General features: G+C 34.7%; 1 protein-coding gene and 1 non-coding gene across 5 annotated transcripts in view; both read right to left on the bottom strand.

Annotated features, from left to right (window-relative positions):
- PKHD1L1 (PKHD1 like 1) overlaps positions 1–18550 on the bottom strand; it is a 140467-nt gene that overhangs the window by 70807 nt on the left and 51110 nt on the right. For all 4 annotated transcript variants that reach the window (XM_036264471.1, XM_036264470.1, XM_036264472.1 and 1 more), the window contains 14 exons: positions 18402–18524; positions 17561–17666; positions 14386–14496; positions 12525–12689; positions 11434–11555; positions 10144–10276; positions 9536–9731; positions 7809–7951; positions 7286–7390; positions 6449–6637; positions 5499–5669; positions 4720–4946; positions 2995–3979; positions 366–614 (listed from right to left, as the gene is read on the bottom strand). In XM_036264471.1, the coding sequence (XP_036120364.1) occupies positions 366–614; positions 2995–3979; positions 4720–4946; positions 5499–5669; positions 6449–6637; positions 7286–7390; positions 7809–7951; positions 9536–9731; positions 10144–10276; positions 11434–11555; positions 12525–12689; positions 14386–14496; positions 17561–17666; positions 18402–18524 (3025 nt within the window). The remainder of the gene's footprint in view (positions 1–365; positions 615–2994; positions 3980–4719; positions 4947–5498; positions 5670–6448; positions 6638–7285; positions 7391–7808; positions 7952–9535; positions 9732–10143; positions 10277–11433; positions 11556–12524; positions 12690–14385; positions 14497–17560; positions 17667–18401; positions 18525–18550) is intronic.
- On the bottom strand, positions 2296–2402 carry LOC118631943. Its single transcript, XR_004959930.1, has one exon. It is a non-coding gene; the product is annotated as a U6 spliceosomal RNA (small nuclear RNA).

The following is an 18550-nucleotide window of genomic DNA, read 5'->3' as shown; positions in this document are numbered from 1 at the left end:
AAAATATTTGAAACTATTTTTTTTTCTTTATTGAATTTAGAGAGAGAGAAAAGGAGAGGGAGAGAGAGATAGAGACATCAATGAGAGAGAACATCAATTGGCTGCCTCCTGCATGCCCCCGACTGGGGATTGGGCCCACAACCTGGGCATGTGCCTTGACTTGGAATCAAACCAGTGATCTCTTGGTGCATGGGTCGATACTCAACCACTGAGCCACAATATCCAGGCTAAACAGAAATATTTTTAACTTGTTAAAAGAACTACAAATTTTAGCAGTGTTTGAAGAGTGATTTTTCCCCTAAGTAAGGTAAGTGTTTACTGAAACAATATATAATATTTGTAGGTTCCTGCACACTCCAGACTACCTTGGCTTGGATGAATATTTTGAATGGCAAGTGGGTACTCAAATACAACTGTGGACACAGCAGAGCCTTTTGTCTCATGATGCATCATAACAGGAAACGTGCCACCAGCGTGATCTCCAACGATGCATTGCAACACACTATCATTGACCATGGTTACATTACACTGAATATTATTTATCATCACCGAAATTTCCGAGATGTCAATACCAAAATTAGATCCAGTGATCTGAATTTTGGTTCCTGGTGGACCTTTAAAAAAAAAAAAAAGCAAACAATATAAATATATCTAAATTCAAATACAGATGCATTTAAGATATACCTATTTAATTTAATAAACAAAATAGCCAGTATTAAAAAACAGATATAAATATTAACAAAACATGTTGTATCATATACATCCTAGTTTATAGGATATTAACTATAATTTATGACAACATTCATTACTTTCAAGCCTCTTCTGTCCATTCTATTGAGTTGTAAGTTATTAATTCATGCTAGTGGAGAAGATAGGACAAGAGAAGCCAGATCTGGCGTTAAAAAGTATGAATTTTTGAGCAGGGGCTGGTTGCGAGAGGGGAGTATATTTTAGGAATGGGCTTACTGTTTTTATTTTTGGTATTTTCCATAGGTGATCCAAATGACCTACATACCTAAGTATTAAGTGAGTGGATATTAAGTAACATAAATTGTTACAAATGCAGAGTCACCAAGTAGTAGTTAAATTTTAATTAAAATGTTAATAGTAAAATTAACTGTATAACTGACCATAGTAAAGATCACTAAAAATACATTGTGGTCATTTTAAAGACCACTGATGTTTATGAGATCTTTAATGTTAGGAATAACTTTAAGGTACAAACTAAAATCTTTTTGGGGTCTTAAATTTTGAATTTTATCTAGCATTTTCACCTTTCAAGTGAAGTGCTGTTTTAAGTGTGATCTACTGCCTTGTCTCTTCAGTAAATAAAATACCTCAAGTCTTACTTTCTACATGTCTTATATCTTCAAATACAATGTTTTCACAGAGAGATGAAACACAAATGATTCATGCAAATAAAAAAAATATGCCAAAGCTAGTTCATCATTTGCAATGACTACAAATACATGGCGGGGGGGGGGGGGGGAGGGGTTATGTCATTGCTATTGTTAATGTTTACTTTTTAAAAAATAAGAAAACTCGATACATCAAAGAAAATTTCAATAGCAAAGTTCTTGAAGGCAGAGAATACATATTATCCAACCTGAACACATTTGTAATGTAAACTAAAAAATACTTTTTGTAAAGGCTAACATTTAATGAGTTCTTTATTAAAGGTACCATTCTAAGTTTATCATATCAATGATGTGCAGTTTCATCAATGGGAAGAAGGAAAAAAAAAACAAGATTTGAACCCAGGCATCAAGATCACGTTCTCAGCCATTCCACTACAGCTGCCTTTCCAGAATGTGTTACATAGATGATGAGCATTCCAACAGTTTCAAGATGACCAGAAATAGCATAACATAATGACAAAGGATCAAGAAGACATCTCAGTCTTAGTTTAGAAAAAATAACATGCTCAATAATTAAGTAAAAATTTATTTAATATTGTTTTCTAACTGAATGTTCTAATCCTTTGAAAGGATTCTGTTGTGTTCATAAGTTAATAATCAATTATAGTTTCATAGCAACAAGGCATTCCAAAAATGTTTCTATGTTAGTAAGATCAACTACTTGCGATTTTTTTTTTTATCCTCACCTAAGGACATTTTTCCATTTTTTGTTCAGACAGAGCAGGAGTGAGAGAGAGGATGAGAGAGAGAGAGAGAGAAACATCCACGTGAAAGGGACACATGGAGTGGCTGCCACCCACACGACCCAACCAGGGCCAGAGACCAACTGCAACAGGAAACCGAACCCTGGTCTCTCTGGACCACAGGCTGACGCTCTAAAAATATGGAACGCTTCACAAATTAGCGTGTCATCCTTGCGCAGGGGCCATGCTAATCTTCTCTGTATCGTTCCAATTTTAGTATATGTGCTGCCAAAGCGAGCACAGCTACTTGTGAATTTTAACAGGTGTTTTCTGTGCTATCTCAATCAACATTAGTGACATAAGTGAATTACCAATTTTAGTCCATAGCTATCTATCTATTTCTCTTTCATTTTGAAATTTAGGTCAGCCCTGCCCAGTTTGGCTCAGCAGTTAGAGTGTCTGTCCATGGACCAGAGAGTCCCGGGTTCAGTTCCCACTAAGGGCACGTACCTCAGTTGCAGTTTGTCCCCAGCCCCAGTTGGGGTCGTGTGGGTGGCAACCACTTGATGTGTCTCTCTCACGTCAATGTTTCTCTCTCTCTCTTCCTCCTTCTCTCCCTCCCGCTCTATCTGAAGATAAAAATGCAAAAAAAAAAAAAAAAAAAAAAATTAGGTCAAGTTAATGGTGACTCTGTTTCAAAATAGAAATTGGAATTTGATTAAAAATGTTATGCCAAGAATGTGCAAACAAAAAAATCACAAAATAGAGACTACACAGAACTTAAATCCCATGTATTAATTGGTTTAAATGGGATTGTCTAAAAATACAACTTCTATGCTGAAAAGTATTACCAATAATACATCAAGACAATAAAAAGGTGGGTATTGGAGTACCTGTGCTTGGAACAACTTCTCTGAGCAGCGGTGTGTCCTCCGCGGCATATGTAAATGGCAGAGGCGGATAAGCTACCACGTTCACAAAGACCGTCACATTGACTCGTCCAGCGGTTCCTGCTGGGGTGCGGCAGTAGACTTCACTGGAGTTGACAGAAATAATTCGACAAGGTTCATCCCCCACAGTGACGGTGGTGTTGCCTGGATAGAAGCCATTTCCTGTGATCACCAAAGTAGTTCCACCACCAATGCTTCCAGAATTTGGTGTGACGGATGCTACTGGCGGGCTGCTAACACTCAGGTTTCCCAGAGCCAAGCCTTTACTTCCCACCACAACACTAACGGGATGGAACCCAGCTGGGAGGGGAGTGACAAGGACACTGATGTTGTTTTCATGAACATCTATTGCTCGGAACTGTTGGTTTCCAATGAAAACAGCAATGTCCTCCAAGATAGTGCCAAAACCTTCTCCTTCAATAAGGACTATAACAGATCCCCTGATAGAATTTGGAGAGACTCTTGTTATAAAAGCAGCGATGCTTTCTACGTATGAAAAGCTGCAGTTCCCCTGACACCGGGCAGGCACTCCATGGATTAGAACCTGTATGGTCACAAGCTGCTGGGGAGCAGGAGATGTTTCACATTCAATGGTTGTATAATTCACTGATAGAACTCTACATGGAAAATGACCCATAAGGACCTCGATAGCTGCAGAAGAAACGGAGAATCCAGAGCCTTTTATGGTTACTTTTGACATTCCTGTGGTTGATCCTGCATTTGGCAACACCATATCAATGTTTGGCAAAAGTACAAATCGCCTATCTAATTCATTGGACAGGGTGTTGACAGCAATGCCCAGGTTGTAGACAGTTACAGTGACAGTTTCCCTGATGCCAACATCCATTGAGTTTTGAGGGTCAATATGACATACCATGGAATTGGTACTACTTTCTTCTACGACACAGGGGTAGCTACCAATTGTAACCTGAAAGTAAGATGAATATAAAAATAGGTCAATACATTTCTCTAACACAAACTTAAATACTGTATTATCAGCAACTAAATTTTTAAAATCACCGAAGTGCAAATTTTTATGCATAAAGTTGATTTTGGGGACTGATTAAAACACATCTTGGATTAATCTTAAAACTAAATCATGACTGTCCGTAAATGTTCATAGCTACATTATTCATAATAGTAATAAAGGTGACTACAACTCAAATGTCCATGACCTGGTGACTGGTAAATAAAATGTCTATGCCAGACAATGGAATATTATTCAGCCACAAAAGAAATGAAGTTCTGCTACATGGTACAATGTGGATGAACCTTGCTTGAAAACAATATACTTCGTGAATAAAGCCGGTCACAAATGACATAGTGCATGATCCTATATACAGGAAATGATCAGAATTGGCAAATCCAGAGACAGAAAGTAGATTAGTGGTTGCTCGAGGCAGGGAGGTACGGAGGGGTTGGGAGTAATGTCTAAGTATTGTGGGGTTCCTTTTGGGGTAATAAAATATTCTAAAATTGACTGGGTGATAGATGCATAACCGTGAATATACTAAAAGCTATTGGATTATGCACTTTAAATGGGTGATTTGTATGTTATGTGGATTATATCATAATAAAGTTGCTAAAAATTAAAGTATGAGGTTATGAACAAAATGTCTTCCTTTTATTGAGTATATAGAAGTAAAAATGAGATCTTTATGGTCTTACCTTATTAGCACATGTGAGATTACTGAAGCCTTGTCCAGTAATCGTTATCAAGTCATTCACTGTTCCGGTAGATGGACTAATGCTGTTTATAGACGGTGAAGAACACCTTGACAGCTCAAAGAGCAATCTGTCTGAGTTTTTAGCCCCGGCGTTGTTCAGGCCACACAGGGGTTCTGTTGCTAGGCAGCCTGCCACAGAGCTTCCCAAGTGCACATTCAGAGGTTCTCCTTCAGACAAAAGAACTGCCTATAAGTCATGGATCATATTCTAAAATAAGAACTGTTTTCAGACTGCATTACTCTTTATGTTGACCACAGTGGTTTATATTCTGGTAAACCGTTTTTTGTTTTTTTTTCTTCTTAAAGACAAGAGGGGCCCAGGCAGTACAAAGTTAAAAGAAAGACCTGGACAATGATGATACGGGAAAGAGTGAATATAAAATTAACTTATTTTTCAATTTATCTAAGGCCAGATCCCATGGAAAAAATAAAACAATAACATCACCTCACATTCTAATGTATTTTCAGGCATATACAGAATATCAGAACTTTTTTATACTGTATCTTATTGTAGGCACACAGGATTCTGGGAGGACAACATTAATATGATCAGTATTTTGTAGAATACGTTCCAACCTCAGACTGGTCTAGACCTATTCAAGGTCATGTGGCTAGTAAGAGATAGAAGCAGGATTAGACCCAGTTATCTGCCTCCTACTCCAGAAATGTCAAATATATCTGGGTCACTGGAGTAATGGGCTATCCATCTTTAATTCTTACCCTGAGTATATGTGGCTTCAGTGCTACCCACAAACAGGTGCAGGGGAATTTGCCTGGTTTCAGCCGGTAAAACGTTAATGACTCCTTGGAGAAAAATGGACTGAGCTTCATCAACATACCCGCTGCTATAATAATGGATTCCAGGCGAAGTAAATTGGTAAGAAAATGAACCTGCCATAATATAAGATTGTATATAACAAATACAAGCAATTAATGCACCTATGAAAAGAAGTTTGAAATGATCATTCAAATGCCCATGCAGATGACAGGCTTCTTATTTTTCATGCATATGATATTTCAACAGAAAGTAAGGAAATGACTGGCTAGAAAGAGCTATCTCGCATAACGAAATTACATTCCAGGAAGACAAGATCCAGCGTTAACTTTTCTAGAAAAGCCATGTCAAATCTGGCATAACTTACCAAATTTTAAAGAACAACCCAACATGGAATGAACAATAAATGAATAATACTTAGTGTTCAGGAGTAAAAAGTTTCAGACTGCTACATGTACAGAACAAAATAAGCAGTCTACAAGGCACACTTTACAGAGTTGTCTTAAAATAAATACTTATTTCAAAGTTAATTCCAATCAACAGAATTTCATTATATGTTAGCAAATGGGTATGACTTTTAAAAATTCCAGTTTTCTTTGTATTTTGTTTGTTTCTCTCTATATATATTTTTAGTTGGTTTATTCTGGAATTCAGAAAGATGTTTTTAGGTATCAGAAACTCATCACCAATGTATACAATACCTTGCTTACATTCACTTATAATATGTCATGAATTTGTAAATTTTTATTACAGCAATGAAGTACCAACTAAATCATTTTGTATATTTGTATATGTCATTTATGCAAATGTATTTAAATCTAAACAAAATAAATATCTTTCTATTATATCGAGAAAAAATGAGCATGATGTAAAACTCAGCAAAGTAGAAACATACCTGCTGCAGATTTTTCTCTTCCATTCATAAATCCTTTGCCATCATAAGTTACACTTGCAGGACTGGAGACAGAGAAAACTCTATATCCGATTCCCCTAAGAAATGGATGTGCTTGCCAGTACCATGTCACTGTGTCTCCCACAGACACATTTAAGACTGATGGTGACCAGGCATAACCTAATCCATGTACTGGGAGCAAAAACTGAGTCACATTTTATAAGAAAAGGAGTAAAAATTCTTATAATTTTCTTTGAAAATATTACATTTTTATAATCGTGAAATCTTTTAAAATAACACTGTAAAACTTTTATGTGCATCATTTAAACATGTAACAAAAATAAACAGAAATAATAAAAATTAAGGACAGAAGCTAAGAAAAAAATAAACCATACAAATAACAAAACTGATGATCAAGGGACAATCTGAAAATAATCAGAAAGTCAATAAACACATTGTTCAGAAATATCACATGAAATATTTTTTAAAGCTGAATAATTCTTTAAACATAATTTTTCTCAGGCATAGAGGCATACAAAAATCTACATAATTTCAGTGTGAGTATTCATTAAGAAATCCATGACTGATAAGAAACTAGAGTAATCCAGGGCGTTCTGTATGCAGTAAAATCAATCAGCAATTACTGAACTTGGAGATTAAAACCTGGCCCTTCGATTCACTCTCTGTGGCCCTGTATGTCAAGGGGATGCCATTGACAAATTATAGAAATAAACAACAATAGATATCCTTGGAGAACTTTGAAATATAAAATAAATAAAAGCCAAATTAATTTCAAGCTAAGTGCTTCCATTATATACACTATATAAGTGTTGGCTGTACCTGAATCTTCCCCATCGTTGGTAATCCTGAATACATTCCCTGTTGAAGAAAGAGTACATTTTATGACATCCGAGGAGGATGATGTCACACTGCAAGGGAAGAACCCTAGAAAGAATAAAGATGGGGTTTAAAAACTCTCAAATATTTTTTTGAACTATAGAAATAAAATATAATTACTAAAAAGTCAAGGCCCTACAACAACTCCACATTAGGTAGTAGTAGGCTGTTGGTACATTTTTCTGATAGTAATCATGCTTGAGTCTTGCTTATTTTTATAACAGACACCTTTGTCTTTTTAAGCATTTTGTACACATGAAATATACAGTCATCATTTATTGAAATAAAAAGCAGTTACTCAGTTTCCTTTCACCACCTTAACCAAATACACGTGAACTTTTATACACGAATAGGAAGGTAAAGCTTCCATGATTGAGAACATTTCTGTAATGACTCAGCAACTACAGCACATCCTTTAAACTAGGAAAAATGAAGCAACCCTCCTGCGAGGATGGAATAATCTTACCTATGCGCACGGTGTTCTCAGTGGGTATGGTACTAAACCCCAGACCCATTACAGTGATTTCAGTTCCCCCATATAAGGAGCCTCTCTGTGGAAACATCTTGCTCACTTCCAAAATATACTGTATAGAAGCATTTAACCTGTCTCTGCAAAAGAAAAATTAACAGAAGTTTCAATGGTTTATGTTGTTAAACTTTTTACTAGCATATGATTCATTTAAGAAGAGAAAGTAACTGAAAATATACACTTTTTCAAACTAATCTGATAATTATCATGCACCGCCATTGGATTGGATGGTATATAGATAATAGATTTTCCTTAACTATTCCTATTGGATTTCTGAAAATCCCATGGTAGTAGAATTTCAGGCACAATATTGTAAAATATTGTGGGAAAAATATGGTTATGAGAACTGAGGTCCCAAAAAAGACATAAAATCCTTTAAAATATTTTATATTTTCATTAGAGTAAAACATAAAGGCAGCAGTATGTATAAAAAAGAATAGCAATGAAATTTCATGTTTTATGAGTAAAAAAAGTTTTGTGCAATTAATTTGAATTTATCATTCTGTGTTTGTTAGAAATTTGTCCTGCTCTCTCTCTTCTAATTATTATTTCAATGAGAGGATTTAAATTATTTTGCTTTGTTACAATGTGTCCACTAAGAGTTCATAGAAACATACAGTGCTTTCTGACCTGAAACAGAGTTGACACACATCCCAGCTCTTACCACAACCTGAATGAGTCTTTGTGTTAATTTTTGTTTAACTTCCTCAGCATAACAAAATTGTGAACAGCTACCCTGTCAATGTGCTGTAAATTCTGCCCAGTGTATCATTTTGCCAAAGCACAAGCCAGTAGCGTTTCCAGAACCCATGTGAGCTCTGCTCTTTGAGTCTTAGAGGGGATGTAGCTCCGAGGTCTATGTTTACAGTTGCTCATCTTCCTTCACCTCCCACAAGACTTCGCTGCAATCATTTCTCCTTCCACTCTGACATCAGCTTTATTTGCATTTTCTTAATCATTACATTTATGTTTCCTCTTTTTTTCCCTAAGTATCCTAAACCCATAACTTCCTATGCTAGAACTAAAATTTTACCAGTTTACAAACAGCTTTTGGGGAAGAAAATACTAGACACTTAAAGGAAAGTTAGAGTTGGAGAAGTACTCTGTCCACCCTCTCCTTCACATGACAAACACCTACCCATTTTTGACTTGTCACCGTTTTAAAGAACTCTTCCCTTTTCCTCTGGAAAAGTTAGCTCTCTTTATGACATACTCTTACAGCACTTGGTAGCTCTTTTCATAGCCTTTTTCACATGTATAATTAAGTTAGTAATGTAACCCTGCTTGAAATCTGCCTCCCTAACAAAATTGTGGCATCACTAGCAATGGGAGACATGTCCCTTTTATTCTTCATGATGAGTCCAGCCCTGAGCAAGTGCCTGCCCCCTAGTAACTGCTTCATAAGTATATTCAGAATGAATGAAAGTCACATGACATACGCAAACCTAGTTCTACAGAGAATTTTACAACCTAATCTGAGTGGTGATGGTCTCAAAACTAAGAATCATATGTGTTTACAAGATATTCTCAGAACTTTTTGCAAAAGGAGATGTAGAAAGGTAAAGAAAGCAACTAAATATAAGGTTAATGACAATTTCTTTTCTCATCCTTATACTATCAGCCCACCTGTTACAACGCCACCAAGTTTATGTTCATTGCCGTACCTTGTCGATGCAAACCCCCAGTTTGTGACTTCTACACAGATGTCATGTCTTCCAGGAGACAACTTGGGCAAAAGGCATCTGATGTCAGTGAAGTTCCAGTGAAGAACCTGGCAGCGTTTTCCTCCAACATACACCTCCACTCTTCGAGTGAGTTCAGTTCCAAAGTTATAACCCTTGATTGTTAAATTAACTTCTCCTATTATTTAAAATAAAAAAGTTTTACAAAAAGGTTCAACTTATTATGCAGTGTGCAATTTGCATATTAAGCAAACCAACTCATCTCTTTCACTGGATTTAGGAAATCCTAATACTTTCAGAGGCAAGAAAAAAAATCAATGCAAGAGCTGACAGCTGCAACATAGAGATAAAATTCATGTTTAATTGTTTCACGGGGGGGAAAAGATAGCAAAGTGCTTTAAAAATAACTTAATATTTTTCTCCTATTGCACATTTTCAAAATAAAATAATAAATAGACTAATACATGGTTTTAAAAAACAACATCATGTTTTGCTTTAAGAGACAGAACTGCAAGAGAAACAGTTTCAAATGCCTTTCCAGCAATAGTGTGTCTGTCTCAAATAACTGATCTTATCGAAGAATTCCTTACCTAGTATTGTTCGTACTTTCGGACTAAAATCAGTTATAACTGGAGTCTGTAAACAATTATAACTATAAACATCCTTTGCTGTGGCTTGAAATCCATTGGTTATAACTGAAATATCAACTGTACCCTCAATTCTCTGAAATAAGAAGAAAAATTAAAACACTTAGAAAATACTAAATGTTGAGATACAGCTATCCAATGGGTAAAAACAATCAGAATTACTCAAAATAAACTTCATAAGATGATTTCTTTCAAAGTCATAAATAAGAGTCAGTTTTAAGATATTTAGTAAGTCCTGATTTCAAATGTAGGTTACATGTTTTCATTCTTTAGGTAAAGGCACATAATATAGTGGTTTTGATCAATTTACTTGCATCTATTTTACTGCATTCTTGCAGTTTTGACATTATAGTCAAAATGCTCTGGACAAGTGATTTTCTAATTGATAAAACAAGATATTATGTCTAATATTTACTTAATGCACACTGATTGTTTAACTTAATGTCATAATTTAAACAAAGTAAACTTTAATTTACCTATCTTCCAGATTCTTATCTTGATTATTTAGTCCTTTGTATACTGAAATTTACTTTTCCTACAGATTTCAGCTGCATAGTATCCACCTTAGTCTGCAATGTTAGTAGCTAGATTCTTTTTGCACACAACAAGCAAACTGTTGTCTTTGTTTTAATTTAAACACTATTTTTAAAAATAAAGAACAATTAGTTCCAAATGGAATATTTCATGGAGAACCTCATAGGTTTTGTTTTTTTTGTTTTGTTTTGTTTTTTTATCAACAAACTGAAACTTTAAATATCATTTAAAATATATGTACCTTTTTAAAAATGAGAAATGTTTAAATTTGCTACCCTGAATTTTTTAGACTATTTATTAGTACTAAATTTTCTTCATCCTTTGATTTACTTCATCAACTCCCATTCATCCTTCGAGCTCTGATAGGCCATCAACTTTTTTTGTGAAACTCTTTCTAATACACCCTTCCTATGTATTTTATCTTTACTTTGTATTTACTCCTATTGTTTCAAATGGAACACGCTGTTTAATACTGGTTTATATGTCTGTCTTCCTTAATGATGTTAATTTAAGTATCTAGAATATGGAATAATATTTTGTATTTGGATAGTAGCAGAAAGATGTTGAAGAAATAACTAGTAAAGAGCATAACCGAAACTTTGCACTTCCTAAGTAAATGTGGTAATTTGTTTAACCCTCTACTGAGATGTTCATTAATTCATAAGATTTCAGAAAAATGACCAAAATCAGATGCCTTACTTTTGGGGTTCTGCAGGTTATCTTATTCAAATCCCCATCAATCACATTGCAGGTTTCATTTCCAACTAATACCTTTGAATTTTCATTAAAACCAGATCCAGATAGGGTCAGAAGAGTACCACCTACATAAGGAAAAAAACAACGCAACAATAACAGATTAACTATAACAAAAAGAAACTTTTGGAAATAATCAACTCATCACTCAAGAGTTGTCTGATCATCCAAGAGATGGGATGGTAAATTGATCCGGGACCAGACTGGAGATGTACACAATCACACCACACACCCGAGACTGCGCTCTGGGGTCTGAAACCGTAAAGAAACTGAGCTAAGCGATGTAATGAAATAACAGATTTGCAACCAACATTGCTTCTGGGACATTACCAGCAGCATCGGTTATTTTCCCTAATGGTTTCTCCATCCTAAAGAGAAGTTAGTGCTGTTCCTATTTGCTCAACCATTCCATGGTGGGACACGAGAGTGGATTAAGACTCTTACCAAATCCCACATTTTAATACCTGTAAGTAAAAAGAAAACTAATACAAAAAATCCCAATAAGATGAAGTAAAATAAAAATACAAAACACACCAAAAAGTTCAAGACGAGCATAAAATCCATAACTAAGCATGGTAAAACAAAGAATTCAAAGGAAATGAAACAACAGACAAAATGCGTTATTTTTTTTCTCATCTTGTGTGTGAGCCTTTCTTTCCTTGATTTGTTCCTGGAACCTTTTCTGGGTCAAGTAGCTCCATTGAGACTGTGGTTACAAATGGAGCAGCTGGTAAGCAGAATAATAACTAATAAATCTTATCTTGACATAACTGATGAGCTTGTTATAGAAACATGTAATAATGGATGATATTAATTCAATAACCTAAGATGTAAATATAAGCAGTCACCCTGACATGTGCTTCGTAAGAAACAAAAGAATTAGTCAGCCATTTAATCACTGTGACTTCTACAGGGGAGTCTCTTTGTTCTGTAAGAGGGAGGTTTGGGTTCCTCTCCTTTCACCCTGTTCTAGAAACAGTACAGTGGAATGATGGAAATGTGTGCAATGTCCTTTGTTTAGGACAATGAAGTGTTACCTGCCAGGCTTCCAGAAGCAGGCCAGACGTGCGAGATCCGACTCTGGTAGGTGAAGTGGCGTACCTGGCCCTCCACATGCCGTGCCAGTCCAGCGTCAGCCACGGACACGGCGACTGGGAAATGTCCAGCGCTTCCATTCAGAATCTGGCACTTGATCTCATTTTCTTGTGATAAAAAAGAAGAAAATGAGAAAGCCAATGTTTTTATGAGATCAAATTACTGACATTTTATATTGGTAAATATAAACATTGGCCTTCATTTTAATATGCCCGAGAAATATGCCTAAAGAAAACTAAATTATTAATGGGAGGAAACAAATGGGTACAAACTAACTGAAAGCAGACACGCCTAGAAAAGAGTTAGATAGAACGATGAAACCAAAGCAGACAACTGGCTCCTGATTGCTACTGCGGCAAGAACGAGGGGCATAATGATTTAAAAATCACAATCTGTATAATAATTTATATCAACAATTTTAAAAGTTTTGGCCCTGGCCGGTTTGGCTCAGCAGTTAGAGCGTCGGCCTGTGGTCTGGAGAGACCGGGGTTCGGTTCCCGCTAAGGGCATGTACCTCGGTTGCAGTTTGTCTCCGGCCCTGGTTGGTCGTGCGGGTGGCAGCCACTCGATGTGTCCCTTTCACGTCGATGTTTCTCTCTCTCTCTCCTTCCCATTCTATCTGAACAAAATATTGAAAAATGTCTTCAGGTGAGGATAAAAAAAAAAAAAAAGTTTTGGCCCGACATATTGTTTATATCCCAAATTGAGTAAAATAGGTTTTAATAAAAAAGGTGTTTGAAACTAAATGAAAATCCCGTCACTTCACTTAGAACCATACGTCTGCCCTTGTATTACAGGTGCACAAGGCAAACCTGAGTGGCAGATCTCAAGGTGGATAGAAGAGCTAACTTAAAAACAACTTAAATGATATGAAAATTAAGAAATGCACCCAGGATCTACTAGAACATTAACTGAAATATGTTGTTTCAAAAGACAATAACCAAGTTGCAAAATATAGTTAGCCAATCATTTTTCTGACATTTAAACTGATTCTTGTGGATGGAAACTGCTTAAAGAATGTTGGCAATATAATTATGCCACTTTATTTTCTTTACTTCTGACACTTTGTGAGTTTTTCATCTTTAATAAAATCCTCAGTCACAGATTGCACTTATATCATATGTTTGCGTATTAATTAGTAATGACATTATCAATACACCAAACCCTCGATATAATATGATTTGAATAACTATCAACAATAAAAGAGGTCATCAAAATATCACCTTATTAAGGTGCTTTTCCTTCTGTTAATAACTGATTAGATTTCATCAACCTTTTACACACACACAAAAGGAAATGCACCCAGGATTATGAAAGATAATTTTTAGGGAAATAAATCATTCTGGCCCTCATTTTTTCAAGAGCAGAAAAAGTGAGAGATCTTTAAATTCTATGTAAATGGATAGAGGTCCTGTTGGTCCAAAGTTGGGGGAGATGGCCACGTCCCTTGCTGCATGACTAAGGTGGCACTGTCAAAGCACAGGCAGAGGGACCTTGCAATACCAGAGCAGCAATTCACATATTTCTGTGTCCCAGAGACATCCAGAAGGAAAGATTTTATGTAATCACTTTATGAAGGAAAAAAGAGGAGAAATCACTTATCATGGATAAAGACACTACACAGCAGTGTGAGGATGTTTGTGTTCATAACCAAAGATTAAACAGATAAAACATTTTCCCAGAGCAGTTTGCCAATTTCATGACCCTATAGCTTATCCTATAGGATAATAGCAGTCTTTCATTCTACTTCCTTTTAGAGAAGGACAATTAAACTCAATAATAATAATTTTAAAAAGAACTTACCATTCACAGAAAGAAGGGAGCAATCTATTGGTCCAACAGAGACAGAAACAGCTGAACTAGGAGAGAATCCAGAGCCTGATATGGTTAGAATTGTTCTTTCTTCATAGGACCCTGAAAATGATGTTAATGTAACAATGTTAAAATGACAAAACAGAATCTGTTGTTATGAAATCAGCTATTTTTCAGAGAAAAATAAGCCTATCTTCTAAAAGCCTATAAACAAGCAGGGGGGAAAAGACACATTTATTTAGCAATGGTATTTTTTTCCATTGGAATTACTCTAAATTGCTTCTTAATTTTAAATGATGTGTTGATAGAAATTAGTGAAAAGAATTATCTTACTAATGTATGAAATAAACTCAGGAAAGAAAAACTTATTTTTACAACAAAGAAATTAAGCAAACATCTCTATATGGTAAGAGACAATTTCAGAACTGCCATCACAAATTCATGAGAAAAGGATAAACAGCTGAGTGCTTGTTATGGACACTTCCGTTTGAAATACAGTAAGATTCCTCTATCTAGAGTGATCTACATCCTCAAGTGCCTCGGACATTCCTGCTTTACACTTCCCGTCCCAGAATCTCATACTTAATGGTTTTCCATTCAACTCTTAAAAGTGCCCAAATTTGATTAATAAATGATATAGTCACCCTACTTATATAACATCACATGGAACAAAGATCCCACATGGATTTAAATAACTAAAAATGAGAAAGAAAACTCTAAAATTTTAGAAGAAAATAATCAAATGACTTTTTAAAAGAAAATTTATGTGAGTTTGAGCCGAAAAACAATCAAGTGACTTTAATATAAGGATGGATTTCTTAAATATTATACAAAAGCCATGGTTAACCATGAAGTAAAAGATACATAAAATAGAATAAATCAATGATTTCAATGTTTCTATGAACAAGATACTAAAGCAAAACACAAGTGATATACTAGAAGGTGACATGAGCAAAGTATTGGCAAACATAATATGTAGTACATACACAGTTACAAGTCGATGGAAAAAAACAATCTCATAAATGGATAAAGGATGTTAACAAGAAGTTTGCAGAAAAAATAATTCTTATGTCCAAGAAACATACAAGAAGATATGTACATTACTAATCCGAGAACAGACACATTAAAACAATAACTCCTTTTGTCTATCATATTGAGGAAAATTACAAAGTTGATAATATTATGTATTGGCAAGCATGTAAGAAATATGTTGCTCTCATACTTGCTGGAAGTACAGCCACTTTGGAGAGCAATTTGATTATCTAATAAACTGAATACACATATACTCAATTAGTACCCAGCAAATTCCACCTCAGGGCATATACCCTAAAGAGCTCTAGCATGCATGCCATTGAAGATTTGTACAACAAAGCACAATACATCTTCTATGTAAAAACAAGAACTGGAAGCAATCTAAATTGTCCATCAATAGAGAAACAAATACATTGGTATATTCATAAAATATTTTAAACTGATGAATTAGATATGCAAAAAACCATATAAATATTTTTAAATGAATGCTGAACAATAAAAAGGAAGATGCAAATGATATTTAGATTGTAATATCATATTCACAAACATAAAAACTGGTAAAATTACTGTGCGCTATCTACAAAAGGTATTAAAATGGCATGGAAGAAAACACACAAAATTAATTACTGCGATTTCCCCTGGGGAGGTTGAGAGTGACTAGGACTAAGAATAGCACTTAAAGAGGACTTCAGCTCTTCTGAAAATAATTTCTTTCTTAGACTAATGATTTAAAGTAAATATGACAAAATGTTAATAGCTGTTAAGTTTCAGTGAAGAAAATATGGGTGGTTTTTATAACAGCATTATTTATATTTATCTTTTTATTATTTTTTAAATGTATCAAAATGTGGCAAAAAGCAACTCAGGTTATTAATTATTTTGAGTAAGAAATAATATTTTCAGAAAGTGCAGATAAAATTGGATATTCATTACAAAATACAAAGATGGATGCAAAAAATAAAGATACCAAAAGACTACAACCAAATTAAAGTTCATCAAATCCTTACTCTTGAAAGTTTTGACCCCATGTGAAATGAATGAACCCAAAGTTAGTATCATTACTCTTAAAAAAAAAAAAAAAAAAAAAAAAAGCCTGAAGAATATATTCTTTCATCACAAAGATGTGCTATTTTTTTAATTTCAAACTTTATTTTCTGATATATAGTTACACTTCAATCATTTTAGGATTGTCAAAGGCAAACTGAAGAAGATTAATGGAGACAATGGTATGACCCCAAGCACTATTGTCAAAAATTAAATCTGCAGTTTGACCTTATACTAAATGGCAAGGGTTAAAAATGATTACTGATATCTACCTTAAACACTTGCAAACATTTTATACAATTATCTTTAGCTACAATTTCTTTGCTCTTAAAATCTTACCAATTCTGGAAAAAGTATACTGCCTATTCTCTAACAATTATTTTGCTCCCTTCTCCCCTTCTTTGTTTTTATAGGGACTGTGGGAAGAACAGGGTGAATTTTTCTACTAACCATCAAGACTTAATATGTGATTGTAGTATCTGAGTTAACTTTCTAATTGGAAAAAAAGCCACTGCTTAGAATCCTTAGTCCTGATGTTGATTTCAATCTTGGGAGTTGAGACAAAGCACAATTATGATTTTAGAAGCACTCACATACTATGAAGACATAGTATAATGTGTCCCCTAAACCGAGTTCTTGGCAATAATTTTTCTAACTTTTACTCTCAAATCTAGGACCTAATTATTTTCTTTTACTAAAGAGCAGTTGTCTCATTATTAGCCTTTTAGTACTAAATCTCCTAGAAGTGGTCTCATATGACAAAAGATTTCAATCAGTACCCTAGGTATTAGAATATAGGAAAAGTGCCTCAATGTAAGAGAAAAATTTTAGAGACTGATTCTAATGTTGTTAAATTGAAGAAGTAGAAGACGAGCGGGTCCAACTTTAAAGGTTTTTGTTTGTCAAAAATAAGTCATTAATGATCTTCACATAGCTTTCCCAACTGACTATTTTTCCCCCACTATGTAGAACTGTTTTCTTGCCTTAGTTGGTGACACTAGCATAGAAAAAATCATTATCATTATCAGAATTTCCATTTTTGCTAGTTGTCTTCCATCTCATACTCCCAAGTTAAAAAGCATGACGTTACCTTGGGAAGGGCTTGTTGCCCGGACTATGGGAGTAGTCATGGGATCCCATGTAAACCCACAGTCACCGGAACATTTAGCAGGAATTCCATTGACATAGACTTCAACCTTCAAATAAAAAGATACAGAGATAGAGACCAGAGGTAAAGGGGTAGCATGGTTCAGAATTATATGCATAGAATTTAGAATGGACAATGGAATTTATTTGTTTCCTTGTTTGTTTATAAAAATTAGTCTATTCTACTTGTACTTTTTTTGCTTGCATCGATCATTCATTCATTCATTCATTCAGCAAATGTGACCATTCTATTATCAAGCACATTTGTAAATATTAGAATATAGGAATACAACACTGAACAAAGCAGAAGACATCCTCGCTTTACCAAATTTTATCCTAGTGGGGGTGAAATAGATAGTTGCATAGGAACATAGAAAATAATTATAAAAAGTAAATGCATGTATGGCCTGGTTTTGAATGCTATAAAAAATAAATAAAGGTCATTCTTGGGAGAGTCACCTAAACTCCTTACACTCTAATTTTTTCATCATTAAAGTGGTAACATTAAAAATTACTTCACAGAGTTTCTGTACAGATCAAATGAAAGAATATATTTTCAAATTCTAACAGGCAGTAGTAGAGCTTCAAGAATCCATTATTTTATCATAAGGAAGATAATTTTCCCAAAGGTCATAAAATAATATTGAGTTGACCAAATGTTAACACTAATATGCCCATGAAAATAAAGAAGTCATTTTTCCTGTTTTATCAGGTCTCTAGTGTGTTACAAACTAGCTACACATTTAAAATTATGTTAAACGTTGTGAGGGCAGTTTCAGAAATACCTGTGGCTGTTGGCAGGGTGCGCGAAGTAGGTCTCCGAGTATGCGTTGTCTGAATAAGCCACCTTCCTTTACCTTTGTAACTTTCATGTTAGCCTTTTCTCCAATAATGTTGGAATCGTTAATCTATTTTAGACAAAAATTTTTTACTA

The sequence above is a fragment of the Molossus molossus genome, unplaced genomic scaffold (assembly GCF_014108415.1).
Source record: "Molossus molossus isolate mMolMol1 unplaced genomic scaffold, mMolMol1.p scaffold_m16_p_16, whole genome shotgun sequence".
NCBI lineage: Eukaryota > Metazoa > Chordata > Mammalia > Chiroptera > Molossidae > Molossus > Molossus molossus.
The sequence above is the reverse complement of the archived record's forward strand: the minus strand, read 5'-3'. Positions and strand labels throughout refer to the sequence as shown.